Source organism: Leptosomus discolor, chromosome 15 (genome assembly GCF_034619465.1).
Source record: "Leptosomus discolor isolate bLepDis1 chromosome 15, bLepDis1.hap2, whole genome shotgun sequence".
Taxonomy (NCBI): Eukaryota; Metazoa; Chordata; class Aves; order Leptosomiformes; family Leptosomidae; genus Leptosomus; species Leptosomus discolor.
The window spans coordinates 12,385,275-12,412,760 of record NC_141405.1 but is presented as its reverse complement, the minus strand read 5'-3'; the positions used below and the strand labels follow the sequence as shown (position 1 = coordinate 12,412,760).

General features: G+C 40.5%; 1 protein-coding gene across 1 annotated transcript in view; it reads left to right on the top strand.

Moving 5' to 3' along the window:
• Window positions 1-20,119, top strand: part of TBCD (tubulin folding cofactor D) — a 113,071-nt gene extending 92,952 nt beyond the window's left edge. Inside the window, exons 26-32 of the mRNA XM_086473440.1 lie at window positions 2,792-2,910; window positions 3,314-3,405; window positions 4,291-4,431; window positions 8,924-9,007; window positions 10,362-10,520; window positions 11,642-11,780; window positions 20,063-20,119. Of these exons, the coding sequence (XP_086329566.1) occupies window positions 2,792-2,910; window positions 3,314-3,405; window positions 4,291-4,431; window positions 8,924-9,007; window positions 10,362-10,520; window positions 11,642-11,780; window positions 20,063-20,119 (791 nt within the window). The remainder of the gene's footprint in view (window positions 1-2,791; window positions 2,911-3,313; window positions 3,406-4,290; window positions 4,432-8,923; window positions 9,008-10,361; window positions 10,521-11,641; window positions 11,781-20,062) is intronic.
• Window positions 20,120-27,486: the final 7,367 nt, after the last annotated feature.

The window sequence follows — 27,486 nt, the reverse complement described above, 5'->3', positions numbered from 1 at the left end:
TTAAATCTTTTCTATATTGCTCAATCTCTACTGTTTTCTTAAAAAAAAAAAAAGTTTCCAAAAATAGCAGTTTCCTTCATGCAGCTTGGCACTGCATGCCTGATGTTTTGTGGGCAGCATGGGAAGATGTGATAAGGTATGGTAATGTTTTGTAAAAACAGAACACTTTGGGCAGGAGGAGACAATGCTGAATCAAAGCAAGCAATGTAAAAACGAGTTCAAAGGTTAACAGGGCACATTTTACGTAAGGATGAAGTTTCAGGCTTCAGAAAACTTGTCCAGATGTCAGACTCAAGAGGGAGAGATGAGCTGCTGGAAGAACATGCTGCAGCTGTTCTGATGCTGTACTCTTCTAGATGCCTATGAAGCTAGGTTGTTTTTTCCAGGATTCTAGGTTAACTTTTCACCTGACTTCTGCGTGAAAGAATCATGGTGATGCAGCCATGATAGTCTAGGGATGCAATTAGAGTCAGATTGTAGATACAGGCAAAATTTTTTTTATCAGACTTTCTGGAATGATTTAGAGAATAGAATTGTGAGTTGGAAATTTTTCTGTTCTAGAAAATCTTTAGTCAGCTTGTCTTGATTATGCTTTTATTTGGCCTTGTACTGCTCTAAAGCCTCTTCCACACATGGTAACAAAAGTGCCGTTATACTTCCAAGCATCCTTTAAAAGATAAAAAAATATGTATTTTAATCTCTATGCCAATAAAACCTATGCATTTTATACCCATTAAATTCTGTATGTTGTGGGGTTGAAATCCACTACTAAAAATCCTTCTCCTAATGTCTGATGTATGCCCGTATGTGTGGAAGCTACAGTGCAGAAGACATTCAATGACAATGCAGTGCCTTAGAGTCTAAGTCAGTTAAAGCAGGTCTAAACATGATTAAGTGGATTAGGGGGACAGGGGGAGCTTTTGGTAAAATTTAATCAGTATTTCATTGTGGCTGGACAGATTACAATGAAAACACAAATCGAGTGATTCAGCATTCTGAATCTGCCCTTATAAGTCTGCAATTTTATGGAATCACTTCTTTTGCTGCTGTTTGTTTTCAGCTTTTCTTTCAGTTGTTTTTTTTGTTGTTGTTGGGTTTTTTTCCTGTCTTAATATGTTTTTGTTTGGTTTTGATGACTTTCTCTTGTATTCTTTCAGGATGGGTTGTGTTGAATTAATATTGTAGATACTTCATAGGCCATGTTGTTTTATGAAGCTGAAGACTCTTAGAAGAATATTAACGTTTGCGTTACCCTTACTAGCATAATTACGAAGTAGTTATAAGTAAAGAGCTGCTCATTTGCTAGTTGTCATGCCTTAATTTTATGTCATTTGGCTAAAATGTCAGTCTTAAATTTACAGCAATATAAGGGAAGACTGTCATAGGCTTACTGTCTGAGGTCATCTTGCTGTCTAAGCAAGCATTGCATCTTCCTATGGCCTCAAGACTCTATCTTACACTCCAGTGGTTTGGAAATTTTAAAATAATAGATGTGCTTATATGAAGGTATTGCTAACTTCTGGACAGGGACCTAGTTTCCTGATGTGAGGAACTAGTTGAGGCCTGCCGATTGCACAGGGGTTTAAGGAAAAAAAAAAAAAAAAAGTCAGTCATGAGTTACAATTCACATGTCGGTTCTTATGGTAACTGTTCTCTCTTCCTCTTGTAAATATTGCTCAATCATTTAAGTCTTAGATGACAGTATGACACAATTATGTAATTTTCCTAGGATCTCTGATTCTTTTTCTTTGAGGATTGAAAAGTGCATGTTTGGTAAAGCGATTACTAAGACCGACCACCTTTCTCCTTTTTGAACCAGAGTTGTGTTTATTGCAGCTGTCTTGATTGTTCTTAGAAGCTTTTCTGGCGTACCTTGTTTTTCTATGCATTTTACAGAAGTAGCTGAAAAAAATCTGGTAAAGGAAGTATTGTCTGTTAAGTCTATGATAAAGGCTACAGCAGAAATATGTACATGGTTTCCTGACTTTTTTCTCTTTTCTTTTTTATTCATCCTCGTTTTCTTCTTGGTATCACTTTACTTCATTGTTGAGCCTCCTTTTCCCATGCCCGGTTCAATTTATTCTTGTGCCTTTTGACTGTGCTACTGTTTGTAGAGCCATCGTCCCTGTTTTGTCATGTAACAATGCATAGAATCTGAGCACAGCGTCTCTGCTTCAGAGTGGTCTCTTCTTCTTGAGCTTTCTCCTGCAAAACACCCAATTTTTTTTTTGTCTCTATATAGAAAGTGACACGAAATTGTCTCATTGCTTAGGTATGATCTGCATGTGTGTTTAAATCTTGAGTCCAATTAAAACTGTCGAATAACTGACCTTCAAAAATCCAGACATCTCTCCTAACAGAGAATGCTTGTCTAATTATGGAAAATGATGACTTATAAATACAAAAGAACTTGTTCCCTTGTGTTTGTATAGAAATTTGTGCTTATGCTTATTCTTTGGATTTTTAAAACATTACAACTTTTTGAACTTGAGAACTTTGTCTTTTCTCTGTTTGAGTAACTGGGATTAATCTGTCTAAAACTCTGTATTTAGAAAATAATTCATTCATGTAACAGTGAACATCTTAAATTTTTTATCTTTTTTTCTGTAGGAAATGAAAGGTATTCTGTATTTTAGTTTAGTGAATTATAAAGTTTTCTAGCTGCTCTATTTGGGGGATCTTTTCCTGTTTTATTTTTTTGTTAATATTTATGTGTGTATGTATCATTACAAATGTGTAATGATAATGATGTGTTAGTTGCTTTTCACTCTGCAATTGTATTTTTTTCTAGATGAGCTGGTGACACGGTACATTTCAGAACTACAAAACACAGAGGAAATGATTCGTTGTGGCTTTTCACGAGCTCTTGGGGCACTTCCAAGATTTCTGCTAAAGGGCAGGCTCCAACAGGTGAGAAAACATGATCATTGTAATGAGAAGAAGGCACACGGTATTTTGAATTAAACCTATGATGGTAATCAAATAAATAGTAATGTCATAATTAAAGGTCTTTGTGAAAGAGTTTACATTCTAATGCACAGTAACTCCAGAAAATCATCGTGAGTTTAGCTTGCCATAGGTTCTGATAATTAAAGTTCAGTCCTGCTTTACTAGTGTTAATGGAAAAGCCAGAGCTTGAATTATCCCTTTGCTACGGAACATTTGTCCAAAGGGAAAAGTGAGGCATGCTGACAAGTCCTGGAGAGAAACCACTGTTGCCTGCTTGGTTCTCTCATATGTGATTGAGCTCATTTTAATAAAATGCCTACATATAACATCATAAGTAATGCATTGGATTTTATATTTTTTTCAGGTTTTGGAAGGTTTGAAAGAAGTTACATTAATTTCCCCTGCCAACATGAGCTTTGCAGCATCCAGAAGAGATGCACTAATAGCAATTGCAAAGTATGTTTGTCACCTTTATTTTTCTCTAATTTTAATTCTTTTCCTAGAAGCTTTCTCCTGTTGATTCTACTTTCTGTTCTGAGCTTGTTGCGTGATTCTTGAAATCAGTTACACTGTGACGTACACATTTTTAGGGTGGGACTGGATGCATCTCTGTTACTCAATGTATCTTTGATTCAGAGGATTATCACACATCTGAGGATGGAGTACAACTCTGATGGTGTTGTGGGTTTGTTTTAGTCGATTAACTGACTAGCTGGAGGATATTTTAAAGTTCACCTTTCTCATGGGCTGCAATTTAGTGAACTTTAGTGAGGTGGAAGAATATGTGTTTTTTCCACTTTCTTGATAAGTAGATTGATTTGTTTTAAGGAAACGGCGCTGTTTCTCTAAAGGATTATTTCAGTGTTGACATGCCACAGTGTAGTTAGTGTTAATAGGATCATAGTATATATGCACTTAAACTGTAACAGTGAAAAAAAACCCATCTCTTCGATGTAAAGAAATTTGTTAATACCAACATCAATGCACATTGTAACAGTACTTTGCTCTTCTTGCTGACTTCATTTTAAGGAGAGTTCAGACACTGACAGGCACTTTAAGCATGTTCCCTTTTGTAGTACGACAGAGGTAAAACCAACTGCTTCACTGTTGAGTTCTCAGCCTTGCCAGTGTTTCTTGAAACCTGAACACTGATCGAAATCCTCAGGTCAAATGTAACAGGAGCCTCAGAAATATTCTTCTTGCTGTTTGTAGGAGACACCATACGTATTTAGAATATTTGGGGGAATATGGGGAATTTTATTAAGCAACAGAACAAAGTTGTGATCTTAATGTTTCTCCTTGCAACTAGTTTCCTCCCGCCTCCTTTTTCTCTTTTTAAAGGGTTTGCCAGACAATGGGTGTAAAGGGAGAAGGATCCCAGGAAGAATATGTCTGCAAAGATAACGTTACTCAGATTTTTGCTACACTACTTAATGGTGTGACGGACTACACCACAGACAGCCGAGGAGATGTTGGAGGATGGTGAGATGCCTTACCAATGGAGACTTCAACTTAGCTGTCATGTTTGATGTCTAATTAAAAACTGATGTCTTTTCAAAACCTGTTAGAAATAGATACCTGAAAGGTTTTGGAGATATGAGTACAGGTAGAAATACACTGGGGGAAGAAGAGTGGAAGTGAAAGGAAAGGCTGACAAGAATTTGCGCCTTGCTTTGGAAGTTAGGAAGATGGGGACTATTGTGTTTTAAACTGAAATTCAGCCTTATTCTGGTTTTGTGGATTAAATTGTTTTCTTTTTGTGAATATCAGGAATTTAGTTAGTTGGAAAAAGTAGAGATTTAAAACATTACTTCTGTTTCTTTGAAATAACACATTTAGTCCTACTTGAGCTCTCCTGTTGTACGTTCGTGTTGTGGGGACTTTTTGCCAGGAGAGGGAGCAGTTGCATAACGTGTTAGTGACGGATTTTAGTGACTAACCGGGGTAGTTAAGAACTTTATAAATTGTTTTGTGGTGTATATTGACTCTTTTGTAAGTTTAGGGTTTAAATTATTTAAGATATGAGATTGCAAGAACAATTAAATCCCAAGTCTGTAGGAACGTGTCTACTAATGTGAAATCTATAGAATAGGTATAGGATTAAGTTTGTAGCAGTGATATATTTGTGACTTCTTCCCAATTCCCTTAATATATAAAGAACATTCAATATCTAGTATTGCATTAATCTGAATGTTTTGTATTCCTTCAGTAATAGTGATCTGAAAAGGCAATTTCTAAACTGATGAACCAAAGCACTATGAAGTCTTGTGTCCTTTTTTATTTTAATTTGAAAATATATAGATATGTGTGTCTTTTAGATGATTGTATATAAAGTATCGGCCCTGTTTTAACAGTATGGGTAATACTGTTTGTATGGTATGGTAATGACATGGTAATATATATTTGACCTGTCGGGCAACTATATGAAGCATCTCAGGGTACAGAGATGCATGTTCAGGATCATAAATTAACAACCTGGTGATTGTTGAGATGTAGTATCTGGCTATGCTTTTGTTACATTCCAGGCAGGATGGGGGGAGCCTAAAAATTACTGGTGGGAAATAATTTTGTTAATTGAAAAGATTTCCTTATTTTCCTAGTTCATTGAAGAAGCTTTTGTCTGACAGCGCTGAGTCACATAAAGGGGGTTGGTGTTCATTTTTAGTCATATTCTTGTAGAGCATTTGTATGAAATAACTGGCTTAGGCGTTTTTTTTCAGTCACTATCCTCTTCTTTGAAGGGTGTTTTCAACAGTAGTATGTGAACATGAAACGTAATTTCCTTTTAAATTAATGGAGTGGCATCTACTATGTTGTACCTGTCAGCTGAGACTCAACAGGTGAGGAGGGATAGAGGACTACTGTAATGAAAGGCCCCAAACTAGGGTTGTTGTAGCTATAGCAAAGCTGGCAGAGCTCACCGGTGACGGTTGCAACCTGGGATGGTAACTGCTGACTTGGGAAGGCAACAATGGGCGAGACGTTAGCTGTGCCTTGCAGGGGAGGGTGTGCACTCCTTGCTCATCATGCTTCTTTCTATGGCCTAAACAGTCTCATTCACTTGCTCCCTCCTCTGCAAGCAAACCAGTCCAGTTCTGGAGCACGGCTGTATTCAGCTTCAGCAGCCACGCATGGCATGCTGGTCCCTGCTCAAATCCGGTGTAATAATACGTGATGCCAAGTACACATTGTGTGAGTTTGGGAATTTTTTGTTTAGGCTCAAGTTTCTGGTTATCTGGGTTAGAATTCTGGCCTACTCACTCTTGACTTTAGTGTTGTTACTCTGTTTGGTAGCCCCAGGTTTCCTTTAAAAAAAAGAAGAAAAGTTAATTACAGTGGCATTGTCCTCTTTGGGATTGCTTATTAGGTAGCTTGGTCGCAGGGGCAAGTGCTGTAAAGTACATTCGTAACAGGAGCCACTATAACACACCCTATAACCAGCTATTGTCTTATGTAGGAAGAAAAGTTGTGATTGTGCTTTTTTTGTGCAATATGGATCATGCTACAGTTTTTCATTGCCAGCAATCATTGGGTGGTTTGTACTGCTGTCAAACTTTACTGCTTGTGCTGTACCAAGTCCTTATCAGTCACTGAGATCTCATCAGTTCCAGCGTGAGTTGCAGTAGTTATTTATAACTACTCTGTCTTTGAACAGAAAGGGAAGTGTAAGTTCTACAGTGCGAAGTAGAGGAAGGATATTTTGTGCCATGTTAGTACGGGGCACTTTTTTGATTGACTAGCCTTCTTCCTTTAGGGTACTTCACTGAAATATTTACAAACGTGTTGGAAAAGCACACAGGGCAAATAATCCAGACTACTCTTATCAGCCTGAGTTAATATTTGTGTGTTTGTATTTTTCTGGTTTTGTATAATGACACCCAGCTCCTCAGCCTTCAGTACTGGTTGTTAAAGTTGTCGTACAGCAGGGAAATAATAACACAGGACAGAAGTCAGAGAAAAGCAGGCGTGTCTGACACCTCAAACTTAGAAGAGGAAACAAGGATGCAAACTAGTAAGGATCAAGAGCAGGTCTTTCCAGCTTGCACAAGGGAAGGAGGAACTTGGCTTTCCCTCTTCTCCTTCCTCAGCCCTCAACGAAGCAAGAGGGGAGGGGAATGAGTCTTTTGCTCAGAGTGTGTAGTAACACAAGAGAGAGAGGTGCAGCTGAAAGAAAATGTAAAAGCAACCGTATAGGGTGGGGAGTCAGAGAAAGGGAAGAGATACTGAGCTTTTTGCTTTCAAAATTGACAGGTTGATACTGAAGTAGATAAGAACCTGACTGAGTACAATTAGGAATTCAAGTTAACTGCCACATCTGACAGCTCTCACTTGAGTTCCCCATACCTACTGTTTATCCGCCTGTCTATGTCTTAATTTAAAAACAAAACAAAACTCTACAGGGTGGGAATTTTCAAAGAAAACCTGAGGAAATTAAATTCCCAGCATCCATTAAAATTCAAATGTGCTTTGAGCACCAGATTCTTTTTAAGCTTCTTCAGCAATGCCAGCCAAAATCAAGCAAAGAAACATGTAAATTAAAGGGGAGGAGGAATCCTTTCTCATAGCGAACTGTTGGCTGTTAAATACTTCTGTGGCCTCTCAAATACGAATGTTTTCTCATTCTGTTTCTTCGAAACCATTGACTAAGATGGAAAGATATGGGGAGAATTGCCATTTCTCTGGAGAGACCTTGTCTTTGGTGTGTAATTTTTGTCTTTCTTTAATGGAATCGTGGGAAAGTTTAACCAACTTTGCTTTCCATATGCAAACTTTATGTTTCTTTTAACAGATTGTTTGCTGGGACTTGTCCAATCTGTCTACATTTGTTAGACATGAATATCTAATAGTCAGATACTGTATGAAAAATTAGGAAAACCTACTTTGATGAAAGATTGCCAAACTTGTATTAAGCTACTTAGGAAAAAATGATGTAATTTACCTTTTTTAACCATTATAACAAATGTCCTGCCCAGTTTCAAATGGCATAGGCAACTATTTTCAGCTCCTTTTGGAAATTAGAAACAGGAGTATTTCTTTTTGCAGTAGGCAGGTGTACCTTTTCAAATGTTTGGGGGTTTGGGTTTTTGGGGTTTTGTTGTTGTTTTGGTTTTTTTATTTAATTATTACTGAGAAAGTCAGTAATTACCGTGAGTGACTAATGTGATGAATGTGTTGGTCCTGGTCTTCTGCAGGATTAGGTAACCAGTTGAGGATCTGGCATGGTATCGCCCATGTCTCTTAAGAGAGAAAATACTTTTTAACAACTCATGTATTGACAAGGCATGTGGTTTAAAACAAGCGTATTGATTTTTCTTTTAATTGAAATTACACTCTTCATCTTCTTTTTTTTAGTGTTGATGATATATTTAGGCATTCTGAAGGCACAAAATCTTCACCGTATAGATAAGATGTACTTCAAGCACAGCTTAGTGTTACTTTAGCTGTTCTTTTTTGTAGAACTAATTATTACTCAGCATAGGGATTTAAGCTACAATTTTTTTAACGTTGGAAATATTAAGCTTGAAAATTTACAAGAATATGATGCTTTTGACAGTGCTTAAATATCTTAATGTCAAAATGTGGGTTAGCCTTTTTAGAAGATGATTTGAAGCAGACAGAGCATTTAGGTTTAAATACGTCTACTTACATGCTAAATGCTACTGATCACTATCAATTATAACCTTCTTCAAAATAAAGAATAAACCTGATAACATCTGGCTGGAGTAAAAAATAAGATGGTAGGTAGGGGGCTTGCCTGGAAGGTTGGATGACTGTTGTACCCTTAGTGTGGTGTGGGCTTCACTTTACAGGATGAGGGGTACAGCTATACACACTCCTCTTCCTCCCAAAAAGATGATAGCTGCTCTCAGTAGTCAACACTTTGATTATGTTGATGTTTTGCCAGTGCCTACCTTACCTGCTGATGTATTTATTTAAGTAAATACTGATGTAACTAATGTATCTGTTTCAACAGGGTACGTGAAGCTGCTATGACAAGTTTAATGGAAGTGACGCTTCTGCTGGTTCAGAACGAAGTGGAGTTAATTAGTGCCAGCATGTATGTTAGTTGTACTACTTCTGTCTCTTACCTCTTGTAACTATGTCCAGCCCATACGAGAAAGCATTGCTTATGTATAGTGTACTTACTCCTTTATTGAGTGTGACAGAACTTTTGATAGAAGTGCCTCAGCCTAAACACCCATGCAGATGATGAGAATGTTGCATTGAGATCGACCTTACTGCGAGAAACTGGGTGGCAGTCCCACCTCTGAAATACAGCGCATCTGTGAGATTTGGTCTATACTTGCCGCTTCTGTGGAGCTTGCCAGTATTGTTCACTGGAATAGAAAGTAAACTTGTCCGCTTATCCAGAGCATTGCATCATTAACATGGAATGTGATAAAATGTGGAGATGAGTTTATATTCATTTCTGTCGTCTTTGCAGAATTACTAGTAAGGAAATAGAGAAAAAGGTAATTTACACTGGGCTTCTGATTTTTAATTTCATGATACAATACCCTTAATGGTAAAAAAACCAAACAAACGAACCTTAACCAGTTTTAAGCATAGCTTGAGCTGCAACAAAGATTTCCTGATAATGATGTTGGTTTATGGACAGAGCATGCCCAATGGTTAGCTGACTATATACATGATTTCTTTTTTAATTAAAAAACCCCCAAACTTAGAAGGACACTTTGAAGGAAAACACTGGATTCTGTAAGAATAAGCTACTCAAACCAGTGCCTGTTGTCCAGGGGCTTCCCTCTGTTGGTCTATTGGAGACATAGATGATTCACATGAAACTTAGAAAAGCATTCCTGACAGCTGGATCACATTTTCTGAAGATTCTGGGTCTTGCTGTAACTGAAGGAGTTCTGGCTGGTTTTACTACATTAGTTGTCCTTTCTGAACGTGTAAAGGGCCTTGTGGAACACAATACTGTAGCTGAGAGTTTAGTTATGAATGTAGGATATTGTTAAAAACTAGCCAGGGTTGAAGTGATTAATGTGGAATATATGAGATTTGGGATAGACTGGTCCTCTGCTATATGTGCGGTTTTCTACTTGAGAATGGGCTTTTCTCAAGGTTCCTGCTTTATTTCCATCTGAAATGCAGCAGTTCATCCAACCGTAAAGCATCTTCATATCTTTTTGGGTGAAAAGTGCTGTCTGAATATCAAATACTGTGTAATGCTGATGTCATCCTGTTTTTTGATTGATCTATGGAAGATAAAGCTTTAAAGATTCTGTTATTGTGTTGATGTCTTAAATCACTTGTATGTTCGTTACAAAGTGTTAAACCAGAATACTTTCGTAGCAGGATATTTTTGATATCCTTGAAACAGTTTAGATTTTAATACTTATTCTGTTGATTAAATTATTTGATTAATTGTTTTCTTTTCTTCTTTGTAGCTGCAAACAGATTATGTGCTGGCTGGCTCAACAGTCGGCTGAGAAAATCGATAAATTTCGAGCTCATGCAGGATCTGTGTTCCTTACTCTTTTACATTTTGACCATCCTCCAGTTCCACACATACCTCATCGAGAAGAGCTAGAGAGGATATTTCCAAGGTAATATACTGGAAAAACGTGTCCTAAACCAGTGAAAGATACATGCACACAGTTACACCTAACACAAGTAACCTGATGTAATTTTTGTGCCCAAATGCCCAATATGAGTACGGAGGAATATTTGGTGCACTTTGTCAGAATGTCATTGAAGTGTCCGATGAATATGCAGAAAAGAAGGTATGAGTTCCTGTTAAAACCACAGTTTCCTGAGGAGATAGGTCTTGTATGGCCATGCTGTATAAATCTTTCTCTGGGCTAAACCAAATAAGTTCTGAACCCATCAGCCAGTTTCATGGTGAATGGTAGAGATCGTGTCAGTAGATGGAAGACCATTGGTAAAACAAAACTGCTGGGAGCTGTGTTTTGGTAAGCCTGCTGCTTATGAAATGTCTGGTCTATAATCTCATTTTCTCTTCATAATGTGAGAGCTGGAATTTATTTGCAGTCCCCCTTCCTGAATTTTTTTTTTCCCCAACTGGAAAACATTGATTGATCATAATGATAATTTTTAGTGAACTGTATTATTTAAACCAAGCTCTAGTTGCACTGGTTTTCCAAGATGGAACTTCTAGTTAAAGCAAGAGTGAGAGGAACTCATTCCTGAATGGTGATTATAATACCTGATTGGGATGAGGAACATCCAACTGTGTGTCCCCATTCTGTTTGTTCAGCAGGTTCTCAGCCTCCTGTAACTCAGAAAGTGCTGTGTCTGCTCGGCTGCTGGCTGATCTGTGGTGGGGTGTATGTGCGTTCGCCTTTCCTGGGATAAGGCTGGCTCTGTGTCAGTTGTTGGTTAGCTGTCGGTGGGAGAGGACTCGCACTGGAATGCAAGAAAGGGTTTTCTTGGTGTAGAGAAAAGTGCATGTGAAAAGGAAACTGTGGTTCAAATCCCTTATCTGAATCAGAACAGGGACTTGAACATTGCTTCACTCTACTGGCAGTGGCCAAACTTCTGATTTGTATTTTCCCCATATGCCTAAAGCCAATGATTAATTTGGTTTGTAGGTAGTTCAGAGACTTTCTTCACTGACATGCTGCTTGAGGCTGAGGAGCTATCATAAGGGATGTCTGGAGAAGAAAGGCAGTGCACAGATGCAAGATAAGTTTTTTTCCTTCCCCAGGTCAGAGAAAGAGACTCTAAACTGGAATGCCGCATCGGAAGCTTTCCCTCGTATCACCCAGCTTTTGGGTTTGCCAACATACCGATACTACGTGCTTTTGGGTCTCTCTGTGTCTGTTGGTGGATTAACAGAGACAACGGTAAGAAGGCTGAGAGGCTTTCCTTTTGGTAGGAGAATGCATTTACCCGCTAAAATTGTTGACTAAAGGGTTTAGTCTGTTAACAATGGATGTTGCAGATAGTGAGAATTTCAGATGTAAGATTTTTAAAAGAAATCGTCATGCTTTTAAACCTGATGGGCTTTATATTTTTCATCTTTAAAAGTGTTATTTTCTTGACTTGCTGCGCATGCAGGGAACAAGGACCAAGGGCACTGTTTCTCATTTCCTGGCTTTATAGAACCAGAGAGTTCCAGCCTGTTGCTCAATCAACTCTTACCTTTGTTAACAGAGGAAGAGCTGTTCAGCTAGATGTTATGGCTAAAGGCAAGGTGATTGCTCTTTTTAAATGTGCTGAATGCCTGTTTCCTTTGTAACCTGATGCAAAACATTAACTATTAGTTGTCAATATGTGTTAACAGTATGTTCAGATTTTTTTTTTTTATTTTTGATACGCTTTCCACAAAAGTCCCAAAGAGATAACCGGAAATTACATTACAAAGAAATATCATTCAAATGTCTGTCTGAGTCCTCTGAGCTTTGCAATCTCTATTTCATTCTTCTGTGCATGAACAGTGTCTTTGTTACTGGTTTTGGTAGTCTGTGCTGCTGCCAAAATCTTCCAGGCTTTATTATAATTTTGGTGTATCCTTCTGTCCTTATATCACAGCTTGGGTCGCTAGTTTCAGAATTTGTGGTTTCAAGATATTTGGCTTCTAACATTTTTGTTATTTGATGTAGCCAAAGATGTAACAGATACGAAAACAACTATTGGGAGAAGGACACAGTTCAATAGGACACTACAGAGAAATACCAGACCAGTAACAGAATATTCTGGACTGTCAGTTAAATCTTTAAATTGCAGCGGTCCTGTAACAGGAGGAGGAGGTCATGAGTCAGCACCCCAACAGTGTTTAAGAGTGTTTCTAATTAAGATTGCCGTCTCTAATTAAGAAAGCTGGTAGAAAAGCGCTAAGTGTCGGGAAACAGTTCTTGTGGAGAGCGAACAGCTCCTGCTGGGTTCACAGGAGGAAGGAGGTAATCCTTTCGAGCTCGTCTGCCATGGCTTCCACTTCTCAGTCCTACCATGAGCTGTTCTGAGTATGCCCAGATGATGGGTTTGGCCTGATGCCGTGGGTTCTGTGCTCGTGAGCAAGAGACGTCCGTGTGCCTGTGGGTTTTGTGGAGAAGAGAATTTGGTGTCTGTGCAGTCTCGTGTATTTAAACCAATTTTGTGAATTTTAGTGTTTCTAAAATGGCAGCTAATTATATAGCAACGGCTATTTTAAAACTTTGAAAACATATGCTTATTGGTTTGTGACAATAATTATCGGATAGACAATGTAACTCTTAACAGATTTTTTTTAATAGCAGACATGTACATGAAATTGAGCTGTTAGTCAAACATAGTTAATTATAGGAGTCTCCAGCAAAACCAAAGATATTCATATACATATAAAAAGGGACGAAAGTTGTGGAGAAAGAGACATTTTGACTGCTAACCAAGGTCAGAGGAAAATTCTTATTCAACATTTTAATAACTTTTTTTTTTTTTTAAAGTTCTGGTTGTACTTGGTTTTGAAAAGTGCAAACAATTCAGTTACTTGTAGCTCCCTTCCCTTGTTACTGTCTGCCAGTACATTTAAGGGAAACCTTCTGTACTGTTTTCAAAATATGATTTTGAAATGTTAACTTTCTGTGACCTTGCATTTTTCTTTAACGCTAAAGGCTTGTTCCGGTTAAAATATTCTCAAGGGCTTTGGCTTTCGAAAGATGATGTCCTGATTCTCTTTCAAGCCAGATAGAAGCGCAAGGGAGGCTCGAAGTATAGGGTACTTCACTTGGGGTTATACAGTGTGTGGTGAATTACATTTAATATTTAAAATGTGATATATAAGTCAGAATTGATGTATCTTATAATGAATTGTGTTTCAAACTATTCTATCAAATCCTGTAGTGTTCTTTGCTGAATATCCAGGGACTGATTTAAAACATTAAATTAAATTAAAAATATGAAAGAAGCAGATTTTTAAAATCTTGGATAGAGGAAAAAGATTATTCAAATACATGTTCTTGTAGTAACCTATGTGTGTTCTTGTGATCTCTCCTTTCTTCCCTCTCTCACGTAAAAATATGTACGCACATACACACATGGACATAGACGTTAGAAAGTTAGAATATTCTCGTATACTGCAAGATAATCTGAGTTCAAATGTCGGTTTGTCTGTAAGTCATCTCAGGGAATGAGTAGGAGAAAGGCTCCATTGTAATCCAGTGGTCAGGGGCTATTTTTCCATAGTTAGAATGGCTCTGCAGTATATTTAGCAAGAGTAGTTCTTTGTTTTGCTTTGTAAAGAGATTTTCTGAAATGAGCTGTGTGGGGTATTTCAGAAACATTTTGGTGGCAGTGTGGTTGCTGAAAGAATTGTAGCTCAAGCATTTGAAGTAATCTGGAAAAACAGAAGATGTCATTCCCTTTGGGATTTGGCATTCTGCTACATCGCCTTGGTTCAAAGGGCACTTTCTCTGTGTAAAAGAATCTTCTAATTATATATCTGGCCCACAACGATGCGTATTTCTTATGGCTGCATAAAAAATCCTCTCAGTATATAGAGATCAGAACTGTACAATGGTGTTCTTTCTCCAGTTCACAAACCCTGTAGTTTCAGGGGTCAGGATACAATTTTGATATAATTTCATTATTGTTAAACTACACTACATTTAAAATTTTGTTGAAGCACAGAATGTCCTGTGATTCCCCTCCCCCCATAAAGAGTGAAAATTACATTTTAAAATGTTACAGAAATCTAAAGCAAAACCTTGGGGGGGGCGGAGAAAAGCAGCAACCTGTTTTGAAAATGGAGCGTTTTCTCCCAGGCCAGTACCAGGATTCCGACATGAGATGCCAAAGACCTGTGGCAATTGGAGTGGCCAGTTCCAAGACTATCCCATCAATGCATATGTGTGTTAAAGCCCCCTGACAAAATTTAAAGGCTGGCTGTGGCATACAGATGTCCTCCACACTATCGATGTGCCAAATGCGTGATACTATTCATGTTTTACTTTCCTCAGAATGGACTCGTTGTTTGCCGGTGATGTTTGTGACTGTGTTTGGAGCAAATAAGGAGCTTTGAACAGCTGTGTTGGTTCTTACAAATGAAAGCGGTGGGACATTCGTAGATGATGTTCTAAAACATCTGGTTACTGTGACAAATTGTATGCAAATTAATGCATATGTGGTTTGAAGGAACAAGCCCTAAACCCAGTCTTCTTGGTTGACAATTCTTGAGCAAAATACACTTGAGAATAACTTCTGGCATTCTTGTTTTAAAGAAAAAAAGTGTGAATGATGATATTCCTACTTCTCATAAAACGTCATTGACTTGAGTCTTAAGAGTTACTGGCATCGAAAGATTTGGTTTATTAAAAGCAGTGTTGCAAGTAAAACAAGGGAGATGTGGTTTCACTTGTGCTAAAATTTAAATGATATGCAATTTTTTCTAAAGTTGCTGGGAAAATAGGCTACTGCCACTTCAGTGCTGTAAATCTGTCGAGATCAGAAATGATCCAAAACCATTGTTATTTATTGAGCGTATCATGGCTTCTTCTGCAAGTGTTACAGGAATGGTCTGACTCTGAGCAGCTCTTGCTCCGTTGAAATGCTTCTGTGAAAACTGGAGCCTTTAGCAGTTATCTGTACCTCTGATTTTGTCCAGCCTTTCCCAGTAGTTACTCGCTTGACTTCCACTTGTGGTGTGTTAGGTGCAGAAGACTGAATTTTGTAAGATACCTGGGGCTCCGAGGAGACTGGTTCAATGGGAGAATGACAGCCATTAGGGTATGTCAATCTACTGAACATCTGCAGTACAGGTCTTCCTGTCTTGTCATACCCCACTGCCTTTTTTATCAGGTCTGTCCAAGGTAGCACTGCAAAGTAAGGATCAGAGCCCGTCTGTGGACTGGGCGTCTTTATAGCTGACGAGTAGCTCAGATTTTGGATGCTCTGGTACAAACTGGGTGCCTCAGCTAATTTTGTTTTGGCCGTATCAGTCCCACTGGTTGCCTTAAGGCAGTTTTTAGAAGTGCTCTACTTTGGTTTTGCAACAAGCTGACTAGGAAACAGCTTCATGAAGGTTTATTTATACGCCACGCGCCCGTCCAGAGCTGTAGTTGCCTTCGCCCCTTGCTGTAGCTACGCTTCCTCATACTTCCCCCCTGGTTCAGGAGGTAAAATCCTTAGGACTTTAGTTTATCAACAGATGGGTGGTCCCTTCAAACACCGTTCACCTTTCCGTGTATTGCCTGTCACTGAAGTCTGTGCTGTTGGCTGAAATGAGGGGAGAGCCAAGCCGTGGCAAACCCTGTTTTTACTATGTTTAATAAGAACAAGGTCATTCTCAGGCCTCCTCTTAAATTCTTATCCAAAGTTGTCCCAATTCCAACCCATTAACCTCCTAATTTCCTTTCCCAGTCCTTGTTGGAACCCCAGGGAAAGGTAAATGTCACACATTTGATATAGTGTGAATTCTGTGTTCTGCATAGATGAGGAAGAAGTTTGGAGATGCTCTTCTCTGCAAATACTCATGAGCAGTTACAGTTATAGCTCAGATATTGTCCTCATAGGTTATCTGGGAAAAAAGGAGTGTTCACCTGAGGAGAAAATAGGGATTTAACGTATTCATGTAAAGTTATTTTGTTAGATAACTTAGAGTTTCTTCCACTAAAGTTCCTGTGGTCTGTGCTGACTATTTGGAAAATGTCCCATTTTAAGACCTTCCAAGCAGTTAGGCCACGGTTTAATCACACCTGTACTTTTGTATTGTTTAATTACTTGCTAATGAAGAAATGCTGTCTTCATTATACATTTTTTCTGATCATCCTGCTACTCTGTCTTGGTTCCGCACAGCTTTGGAATGTCTTACGTGTAGCTGTGCTTGCCCTTTTCTTTCGTGCCCATTCTTGCCTCCTCATTCATTTGAATCCGCAGAAAAAGCATTGAGTAATTAAGCTTTCTTCAAAAAATGGTGTGAGATCTGCAAGGTAGTTTAAAGACAAAAGAAATAGAAAATTACATGGTTAACCAGACATGTTTTAAGATCTTTTCCTGAGACTTGACTCAGATGTAACAGATCTTCTGCTTGTAATTGATCTCTGCTAGTATAAGGTATTAAGACAAAATATTTCTTCTTTATTTGTAATGGTCTTAAATGCACAGATTGTTTTAAAGGGTAGTGTACAATCATAAAGCAGGTTTTAAATTTTCAGGAAATCTCTCTTCCTTACAACTGTATAACCTGTAAAGAGAGGGAAACATACCATAGCGTGGCATAGGAAGGAACCACACTCAGTTCAATTCCGTATTTCAGTTTAGTATAGCTGGCTTTTACAAATGTTTAAACAATTTTTACTGAGATTTGGCTATCATTTTGAAATGCAGAATAACCGAGTAAGTTCATTAAATTGCCGGACCTTTTTCAATAAATATTTCTACGTCTGCATTGCCCAGGATATTTCACTGTAGAACAAATTGTTAAAATAGCAGAGTGCGCTGCTTTCCAGGTAGTGTGGATTGCTGTGCCCTGTTGTTTACAAGTAGGCGAAAGCTTTTGAAAACTAGTTCAGAGTTTTGATTCAAGGTTAAAACGTTTCTTGTTCTGTGCTGATGCACCCATAAATGTTGCTGATATACAACTTAAATTAGATAAAATGTTTAAATAGAGATTCCTCCCTTGCTTTCAGGAGGATGCTTGTGACACTTCTCATACTGATCTGATACATTTTTTTCTTTTCTTGATAAAAGGGTCAATCTCCTGAGGGAACTGATTGCCCCTTTGAATGCGCTATCAATATGCTATGTATGAGCTTCAGAAAGAAAATCTGCGCTGACTGAACAGGCTTACTTACTGCTTACAGCCCCCTCTTGACTCAGCATAAAATTATTTAACACTTGTAACCAAAACTGAAAGAAATTTGTACTTCAAAACTGGTGTGCCCCACCTCATTGTAAGGCCCTCCTCATTGTAAGGCAGTTTCTTACAGGGGGACACCCCCTAACACCCCCTGCTTCCCTAAGCCACTTGACCAAGTCCCAGCAGGGCTGATGTTCCTTCACATCGCAGTCAGGAAAATTCAGAAATCTGATTATGTTTATCCTTGATGAGACATCTTCCTTTGAGGTAGTTTCTGTAACCAAAACCCCCACATTTTTCTTCTCCTCCTCAAGGGAAGTCAATTAATATTGCAAAAGATGAGCCTGGAAACTGAAATTCCTGCCTCTCCCAGCAATGGGACATCTCTGCGTTAGTAGTGGTGTCCTGGAGCTCCTGGAGCCTGTCGCAGTCCCGTCCCGCAGCTCCTGGGTGCACTGTTGGCTGCCTGGGGACACGGATCCCGCAGGGAAGGGGCGTCCCGCAGAGGCTCTGTCTTCTGCCCTCCCGCACCGCAGGGCCCGGAGAGGAGACGCCGGCCTGGCTGGGGCTCACCAGCGCTGTGGCCGTGGGGAGCTGGGGCCCCCGGCCGTGGGGAGCTGGGGCCCCCGGCCGTGGGGAGCTGGGGCCCCCGGCCCTGGGGTGCAGAAGGGAGGCTGTTGCCTGCGGTGTGGAGCAGCTGGGTGACCCGGCAGCCTGCTGCCAGCTGAGCCTTTGGCATAAGCGCCGAAACCTCCTCCTGCCGTCGTTCTGAACGAGCTGATTAACACAGTTAAACCAAGAGTCATTATTTCTGAGTTGTTTTTAATTTTTAACCCGAGTTTACTGCTGGTTTGTGTGGCCTGCACCACATGCCCAAGCCTTGCCTGCGTTTTTCAATTACATCAGCTTGTTTAATAAATATTACCTCTTGAACTTCTTGTGTACTCTCTAACTTTCAGAGCCATAACAATATTATTATTTGTAGTAAAGCAGGATAATCGTAGTGGTTTGGGGATGTTTTATTTTGAGAGAAAGAAAATAAAGAACCTTTAATGTGGTCTTTTTTTCCTACAATGGTGAAACTTAAAAAGGAAAAAAACCCTTTCCTTGAAAAAGGATTAATGAAAGTAAAATAGCCATCTTCCTGTCAAATGTTGTTACTGAATTTATACGCTTGGCTGCTGTGGTGAGTGTATTCACAGTGCAGGTGTACACCTCGATGCCGGGTGGTTGGTGTGTGTGCGTTGCAGCGGGGTTTGCTCCCTGTGCCTTCATGTGGGATTCCTCTGTTGTAGCTCAGATACTCTGCCCAGAGCCTTTTGGACTACATGAAGAAAATCCAGAACGATTCTAGTGCTATGGAGAGTTTTTGTGAGACACTGCTCAAGGTCTTTGAGGACAACCTGCGGAATGACCGGTAATGTTTTTCTTTTGCTTTTTTACCTTTAACAGCAGGAATATTTGGAGTCAGATGTATGGCACATCTTCTTCAATATGCCCAAATGAAGTATGCCTGGGCCATGTAAATTTGCTTTAATACATCTCTTTGGTACAGCAGTAATAAAACCTGTAATAAATGAGCAATGGTAGAATATTTTGCATCTACCATAGTTTAATATTGCGCATCATGTGATAAGCACCAGCTTTTATATAATGCACTCCTGGGGATTGTATAGTGCTGCACACATCTCGGTGTAGTCCAGTCTGCATTTCATTTAGGTACTGGTTTTTGACAAATACTTGAAGTATAATTTTCTTGTGAAGATTTTTCTTTAGAGGTGACTCCTTCTGCATAATGAGAGTAATTTCTCTAAGCCTCACTTATCAAACATGTGCGAAATAAAAAATATTCCCTAGGGGAAAAAAACTCACAACTATTAACAGAATTTTCATTTTTATTTTGTTTCTTGTCTCAGCTGTTGAAATAGAAAACACGACCATCATTATTCCAGCTGACACGTTGTGTGTTGGTTCGTTTGGTAATTACCTGTAATGAGGTGGTGGTGTAACTTCTGGTACATTTTGTGGAATACATTGTTTATATACTAGAAAATAAATTAATAATTTCTACTACTGTTAGTTGTGTTTTCAGGACCCTGCAAGTTTAAACCAGGCGTGTTGTTAATCAGGTTTTTTCCTTTTGGCTGTAACGGAACATTCCCCTCTCAGCCAATGAAGATGATTTTGCCAACACACAGAAGTTATACCGAGCAAGCCTCCCCTGTGTAAATTAGAGTTCAATTTAAATATGTGTAGGTAGATAGGAAGTTTCTTTCTTTGCTTCTAATTAAAAATAGTGTTATATAGGTATGCCAAGAGGTGTATTTACATTGTTACATTATTTTCTTTCATCAGGGTGTCTGTACCTCTCCTGACAATGCTGGACCAAATGCTGGCAAACGGCTGTTTTGATATATTTACCATGCAAGAGAAGTAAGTTGCTGAAAGTCTTTTTTTGTTTGTTTTCCACCATGCAGCAGCCTCTTAAATCTCACACTGACTGCTGCTGAGTGTTGCTTTAGATGTGGGTGCACAGGACTCTATAGTATATGGATATAATGTTTTTGTTTTCCTGAAGTGGCACAGCTGTGACCAATTCTGGAGGGGAAGCCTTGAAAGGGTCTTGCTAAGTCTTTGACTCTCCTATCAGAGTGTAAGTTGGTTATTGGTTCATTGGTTAACAACCAGGGTATTAATCAAATTCCATTTGCATGCTTCACCTGCCAGACTTGGGCCAGTTTCAGACCTATTTAGCTCCTTGCCTTTGCTAGTGTCCTAAACGATGCTTTTTGGAGTACGCTCTTCACTGTACTGCGAGCCTTCAGAAATGGCAGCGTCCTGTTGAGATGCTGCAAATAGTGTGCCTGCAAGCTATCGCTTCCAAAATCCCACTGCTTTTGTTAATGTGAGTGTCTCCAAAGAAGTTAATTAAGATTCTAATAAGAATAATAAAAAAGGCATGTCCCAGCTTTTCCACACCGAATTCAGTCTTCTGGAAAGGATTTAGTTCAGGAATGGATAAACACGAATAAGATATTCCAATGTGAAATCATGGGTTTTTGCAGATGTTTCAGAAGAGAATGATTTTAATTTCAGAATATTAAAATATATTCCACAGACTCTCTCAGGCAGCATCTTGGCACATCTACAGATATTTGCAGAATTGTACATGAATCCTACGAGCACGTATACAGGATTTGAAATCTGTTGATTCAAGAATTGCTCACAGCAGATAAATTTGGGAAGCTTTTGTCACTCTGAAAGTTTTAATTGAGTCTACTCTTGTTTTGAAGTGTATATTTAGATAATCTCTCTTAAATCTAATTTGGCAGTCCCTTTATGAATGAGAATTTAAAATGAGTCAAGCACTTACAGATGGAATGAATATTACTGGTTGGGTTTGGTAATCATGCCAGTGATCTGGGACTTCCACATAGGCTCCAGTCCTCCCTGCTGGGGAACAGGATAGATTATGGGTGGAAATCCCAGGTAAAGTCTGTCTCCCCCATCATGGGTCACTAAACAGAAAAGTATGTGGTAGCGTCACTGCATTGGCTGTGTCAGCAAGACTCAAACTCAGTCCTGCGGTACCGTCGTAATGCATTATTAAAAAGGCCTGAAATAAAATCCAGGGGGATTATGGAGCGAGGGGGAAAGATTTTGAAGCTGATCCAAATGTGCTTACTTCCAGTTTGATGATGAAACTGAAAAAGAAAAGTAATAATTGTACAGCCCAGTGGATCATTCTCATGGCAAGAGAATGAAATACTGGCAGGAGTCGCAGGAACTCATTATCGCACAAAGGCTCTGGAAGGCCAGAGCTCTAGAAAGTTTAAAGACAGCTTGACAGAGGCAATTTAGTTTTTGCACGTGACAGTGTTTTGGTAATATGGGTACCCCATGGTCGGGAGGTCATCATGAACGAGTTACTGCGTGTACTTCACGGAGAGCCACGTGAACCTGACGTTCGGGGCTCTGCTGTGCTCTAAGAGCTTGTGTGCAGATCAGCTGAGCGTGGTAGATGGGTGAGCCCAGAATTATATTTAGGGCAGTGTTTGCATTTTCGTACTTTGGCATATGTCGTTTGGGTAGTTAGGGATGGATAAACACTGGCCCTGGCTCTGAGCCCTGTCCGCCCGCGCTGTTGGATGCCACCTACTCCTTTTTGCATGGAGGAGAAGCGTGACTTTGGGCCTGGTTTCTTCTTCATTTACTCCCTTTTCCAAGAAGTATGCCATAAAAATGTGGAAATACAATGCAGCATGAGCCTGAAAATTGAGACACTGCTTGGTGGCATGGAAAGGCCGCGTGTGCATGCAGTTTCAGATAGCTGTATATAGTGTGCCTGCAATGAGAGGGATGAGGTGCACGGTGGTTTTTGGAAAACAGTCTTATTGCTGGGGAGCAACTTCCCTGTTGCTTCCATTCTGCTGTGAACTTCTTGCTTCTCATATAGCAAATGAAAAACTCTTCGGAGAAGCCAGGAATGAAATGTGGCATTCCTTGGGGTGTTTGGCTCCCCTTTCATCTTCTTCCCTCATTTTTTACCACTGAGGCTGAGTGGAGTTTTAGCAAGGGAACTGGGGTTGTAGGATGTCGGGCATTGGGATGGTGCCTACACCAGCTGCTTCATCGTCAACTGGCACATTATAAAAACTTATTTTCAAATGCATTTTGAAGTTTCATGTGGATATGGTGTGCTATCCTAGACCTTTTTTTTTTTTTTTTTTCCTACTAAAACATCAGCAGTCCAGAGCAGGTAGTATCCTACACTGCTTAATTTAAACACGATTAATGACTGTTGGCTGAATTGGTTCAGTGCTCCAGTTAAAGCAAATTGCCACACGGTGTCACTCCTGCCCTGCAGAGGCATAACCCAGGGTGCATTTTCTTGCCTCTTCACACCATGTAGCTCCCGAAGTTTAGAGTACGCAGCTTGACATTTCTGGCGTGGTTTTGTAGCCAAATTTCAGTGTTTGTGCAGCGCTCTGTGTGGCTGCTCTTGTGCTCTCTGTGCAGGAGGGCAGCTGAACCACTGGGTGTTTCTCCTCCATTCTCGTATTTTGAATGCTCATGTGTAAAGTGACATTTATTTGCCACGTGTGCGTCATTTCTCTGCCAGGGCCCTGCTGAACCTGCCTGCCGGGAAGCGCAGTGCAGGGTAAATACCTGTCCAGTGGGGTTTGACACGAATCATCTTTACTATCACCGGGGTAACCGAAAGGCTATCAGCAGCAGCTTTTCTGTGTTGTGCTTGGCGTAGTTTGAATCTGTAGTATGAAAAGAAAAGCCCTGCCTGCCGTCCGTCAGGCTCTTACATCCTACTTGTCTTAAGCTGGCGTGAACCTGCGTGTCCAGCAGAGAGTTTCCCGCTGCCTCGAACCGGCAGGAGCGGGTTGTGGTGCTACACGATGAATGGCACCGGAGAACTGTTCCAGGTTAAAAATACCCTTCTTCCAGTAAAATTCAGCTTGAGGCAATTCCTTGATCTGTTCTGCTGAGCGCTCATTTTTGTGCCAAAATAAGGAGGGACGTGGCGGGGGGGGAAGTTGGGGGAAAGCCATTTCTTCTGGCAGCAGCGCAGGTGTGTGCTGGCCTGAAGTGTTGGTGCAACTGCAGCGTCACTCACCTGCTGCTTCCTCCCGCCCCGCACGGGGTGGGAGCTTTCGGCTGAAATGGAATTTCTTCTCTGTGGTAACACAACGCGGAACGTCCTGATTTCATCTCAGGGCACACTGTGAATTTGTTGATTCTTAATAATGTAGGGAGTGTTAATTGATTAGTGAGACTGCTGGCGGCAAAGGGGAACGTGCTTGAAACAGAGCTGTCGTAAATAAAGCAGAGCATATTGGGCTGCTTTGAACTCACCAGTGGCCGCTCTTAAAAGACAGTGGTAACTGTCAGCTCCCTGCTGGTGGTGGGACAAGGGATAGGGAGAATAAAGGAGAGTGAACTGAAGCCACTTGCAGAACTGGCACTGGAGCCTTATTCTCTGGTTATGGCTCCCGTAGCTGCCGGAGTCATTCCGCTGTCTCGTCAGTGAATGATCGCCAGAGGTGCTCAGTCTGCCAAGAGCCCAGAGGGATCGCTGGGTCCTTAGCAAGTACGTAAGAGCAGGCTAATCCTCAGTACTGTGTGGAGAGAATAGCCTCTGAAGGACAACTCGGATCTAATGCTTTCTGGAGCAATGAATAAAAGTGGCCTTTCTCACGTGTGTATCTATATATGCTACATACTCAGCAGAAGCATTTATGCCTTGTATAATATTCTTCTGGTGGTGTTACAGTGTTTTAAGATGGTCTGTGTCCCCACTGATCTCCAGCTAATGATTTCCATGGATTACATGCTCCTGTGGATTTTTTTAAAGCCATTATACTGCTATTGCATAATAAATCGTAAAGGAAAGAGTGTGGCAAGGGCTGTCCGCTGGTTTCGCGGCCAGCCCAGATGAACTGCTGAAACTCCGTTCACCTTTAGCAGGAAGGAGCCCGCACCTTTCTGCAGTACCTCCTGTGCCCCGTTACGTAATGCAAAGCCTCGACTGATCCCTTTCCCCAGATGCCAACTCTGTTTCTGCTGGCACAGTGCCCACACAGGAGAAGGAATTTTCTCAATTTCCTTCAAAGAGGCCAAGCTGTTTGAGTCATTTGAGATCACACATAGGTTAGGTTCGGTTATTACAAATGGGAAACTGGCAAACGACAGAAAGCGCGTCTGTTTTAAACACAAAATGCTGCCCGTAAGGTTACATGTACGGAATTTATTCCAGATGCTCTTGTTCCATTTGGTCTCTTCGTTGCTTTACTTCTCGGTGACGTCCCTGTTGTTCAACCAATTTAAATCTCACCTCATCACTCCGTTGCGGTTGCTCTGTGCTGAAGGCCAGGCCTGCATTGCAGGGGGGTAAATGAGTTGGCTGCACGGTGTCTGGGTGTGACTGGGGGTGGGAGGAGGAGAAGTCTCGCCAAGGTCAGGAAAAACTCCCCTCCCCTTACGCGAGCAGACACGCTCTTCCCGCGTGAGGCCACCGCACAAGCGGGTGGGTGCAGGCGCCTGCCAGGCCCTCAGCACGGGCAGCAGCGACCGCGGGCAGCGCAGGGCACGGAGCGGGACTCGGCATCGGGGGTTTCACTCGGCCCCCCCAGCCTCTCTGGGCTTGGAGCCACTGGCAGCTCTGGAAGTGGCCTATGAAGCCTCAGGGTCAGCACGGAAAACCTGGCGGGTTTCTTTACTCTTCTAGTGTGGTTTTCTGGACTAGCGTGAGCCAGCCGTGACAGCACGCTTTGGCTTAATGGTTCCATGGGTGGCTGGTCAGGTTTTTTAAACCCAGTCGGTATTTGCCAGTATATGCCCGGATTTTGTTAATAATTTTAAAGTAATTAAAACCCACTAACTCTTGTCTGGAAAACTATATATATCAAGGTGCATTAACTTAACAAAACATCTTGCCACTTCTATAAACATCTTGTTTTAAATGTTCTGGTTTCCAACAGATTACATTACACAGCTTTTTTGAGTTGTTTTTATCCAAAGCTTTGAATCATGGTAGCAGAAAATAAATGTATTTTTGCTTTCTGCTTTTCATACACAATACAGTGAGGTTTCCAAAATATGCAGTCTAGAAGTAATTGTGCTCACTAGACAAATATTAAATAGTTTCTTTTGCATCTATGGCACTTCAGCTTTGAGTGTAGCAAGTAAAAGATTAAATAATTTGTACTGGAATAAAAGAAATATTCCCTCTTTACTTCTCTTTAATAGATCCTTGGAATATACTAACAATACTTGTGTTTGTATGAGTGTCTGGGAAAGAGCTGTGAGAATCACGTTTCCCAGACTGTGTAGAAAAAGAAAAGAATTTGCTAAATATATTTAAAGATGGCTTCATGACTCGTACACTTAACAGAACTGTAAGCCCTGTGTTTAATTACGTTGTCTGGAATCGCTAAAGGAATTTGGGCTGTGAAATGGTGAAATGGAATGAACAACATTCATCCCCTTTTATGTGAAGTTTGGTTGAAGACCCTGGGGCACGACCAAGGTACCACAATGATATACAGACTAAATTTTTGTTTGCCTATAGAGTATTTTAATTCCTGACATAGTATTTCTGATCATACCATGCTCTGCTGTAAACACAAGCCATGGCCAGCCAGTTCTCACGCGTCAGAATCAATGTGGGTAAATGTACTTAATTCCTCAGCATACAGGTAGCAGCAACGTAAATAACTAATACTAATTTCTTCCTTTCCTTGTTTTTTTTTTAAAAAAAAAGGCCCAGTAACGTGGTGGCCAAACTCGCCTGTGTCTTCACCAAGTGTCCCCTAAAGCAGGGTGTGCTCTTGTGGGAGAAGCATGGACTGCTCTGCGTTGTCTTTCCTCGCCTTTGAATGTTAATTTGGCATCTTTACAATCATTACACGGGTTTGAAATTCTACTGAAAACTATTGCTCATCTTTTTTTTTTTTTTTCTTTTTTTTTTTTCCTTTCCCATTTTCAGCCACCCCTTTGCAGTGAAGTTATTTACCCTTAGTAAAGAAGAGATCAAAAGATCCAAAGACATCCGGAAGCTTCGCTCCAGCATAGGAGTGTGAGTTGATGAAATAAAGTAATCTTTTCTGTGCTCACAAAGTGACGAAAATTGACGTCCCGTCCCCACCGGCTCTAACAGCCAGGTTTAGTTCGTGGGAAATTTAAATGGAAAGTGCACACAAATACATGTAATAGTAGGTGTGAGTTTCGTGTACTTCTGGGTGGTTGGGGTGAAACCTATGGAGGGTCTGATAAAACTTAACTGCTTTTAAGATGCGGTTGATATTCTTAAAGATGCCGTGAATCATTTGCTTTTTGCCTGTAGAGAGCTTGACGCGGTGCCAATGCAAAATACATATAATTGATTAGATCTTACATGTGCGCTAGAAAGAGCAGAAAACATCTGCAAAATTACTGCCTGGCTTCAGGGTTAAAGCCCTCAGCTCAGATGGCAGAGAAGGTGAAACAAAAATGCACCAGTCAGGAAAGACAGCACTGGGTGAGGAGAGGAGGGGAAAAAACAAAGCCAAAGCATCGCCAAGCTGAACAAAGGTTCGTTGGCAGAAACGCGGCAAAATTACTGAGGTGTAACAACGCCAAGCAGTGATTTTATTGACCTTCATTTCTTTATTGGTAGTATTTTAAGACTGCAAGAAGGCCTAAAATGAGGCGTAGCCCCCGTGTCTCGCCCGTTTCTCCCGCGACGCAGCACACCGCAGCCTGCCCTGTGCTTCTGTCTGCGCCAGAGCTCGAGGCACACGTGGGTTTTGGCGCAGACCTCGGCGCTGCTGGTCAGCAGCCTTGAAACCATGTTTGTACTTGGCACAGACGTGTGGCATCTCAGTAACCCCTCAGGATTTCGGTACACTTACCCTCAGTGTTTGCTTTCCCACAGCACTTCGAACTGAGATTTCCTGGGGGCAGCGAAGCTTCCCCTCCCGCCCTGTTTTCTGATAAACATCTTCGTTCTGATCCTCAAAATGTACCTTGGCAATTACAACACCAGATCTGGTTTTTCTCTTGTTTTCTAGGTTTTGTGGCCTGATTCAATTTCAAGGAGACATGAGAGAGAACGTTTTATTTCAGCTGTTTCTCCTTCTTTGCCATCCGTTTCCTGTAGTAAGTACTGAAGACGTGGCATGTTATCACATGTATTCTTGAAAATACTTCACAAGTAAAAAATAAGTTAAAGCGAATCACAGCAGCGTTCTTTTTAACAGACAGTCATGTATATAATAGGCTTTATT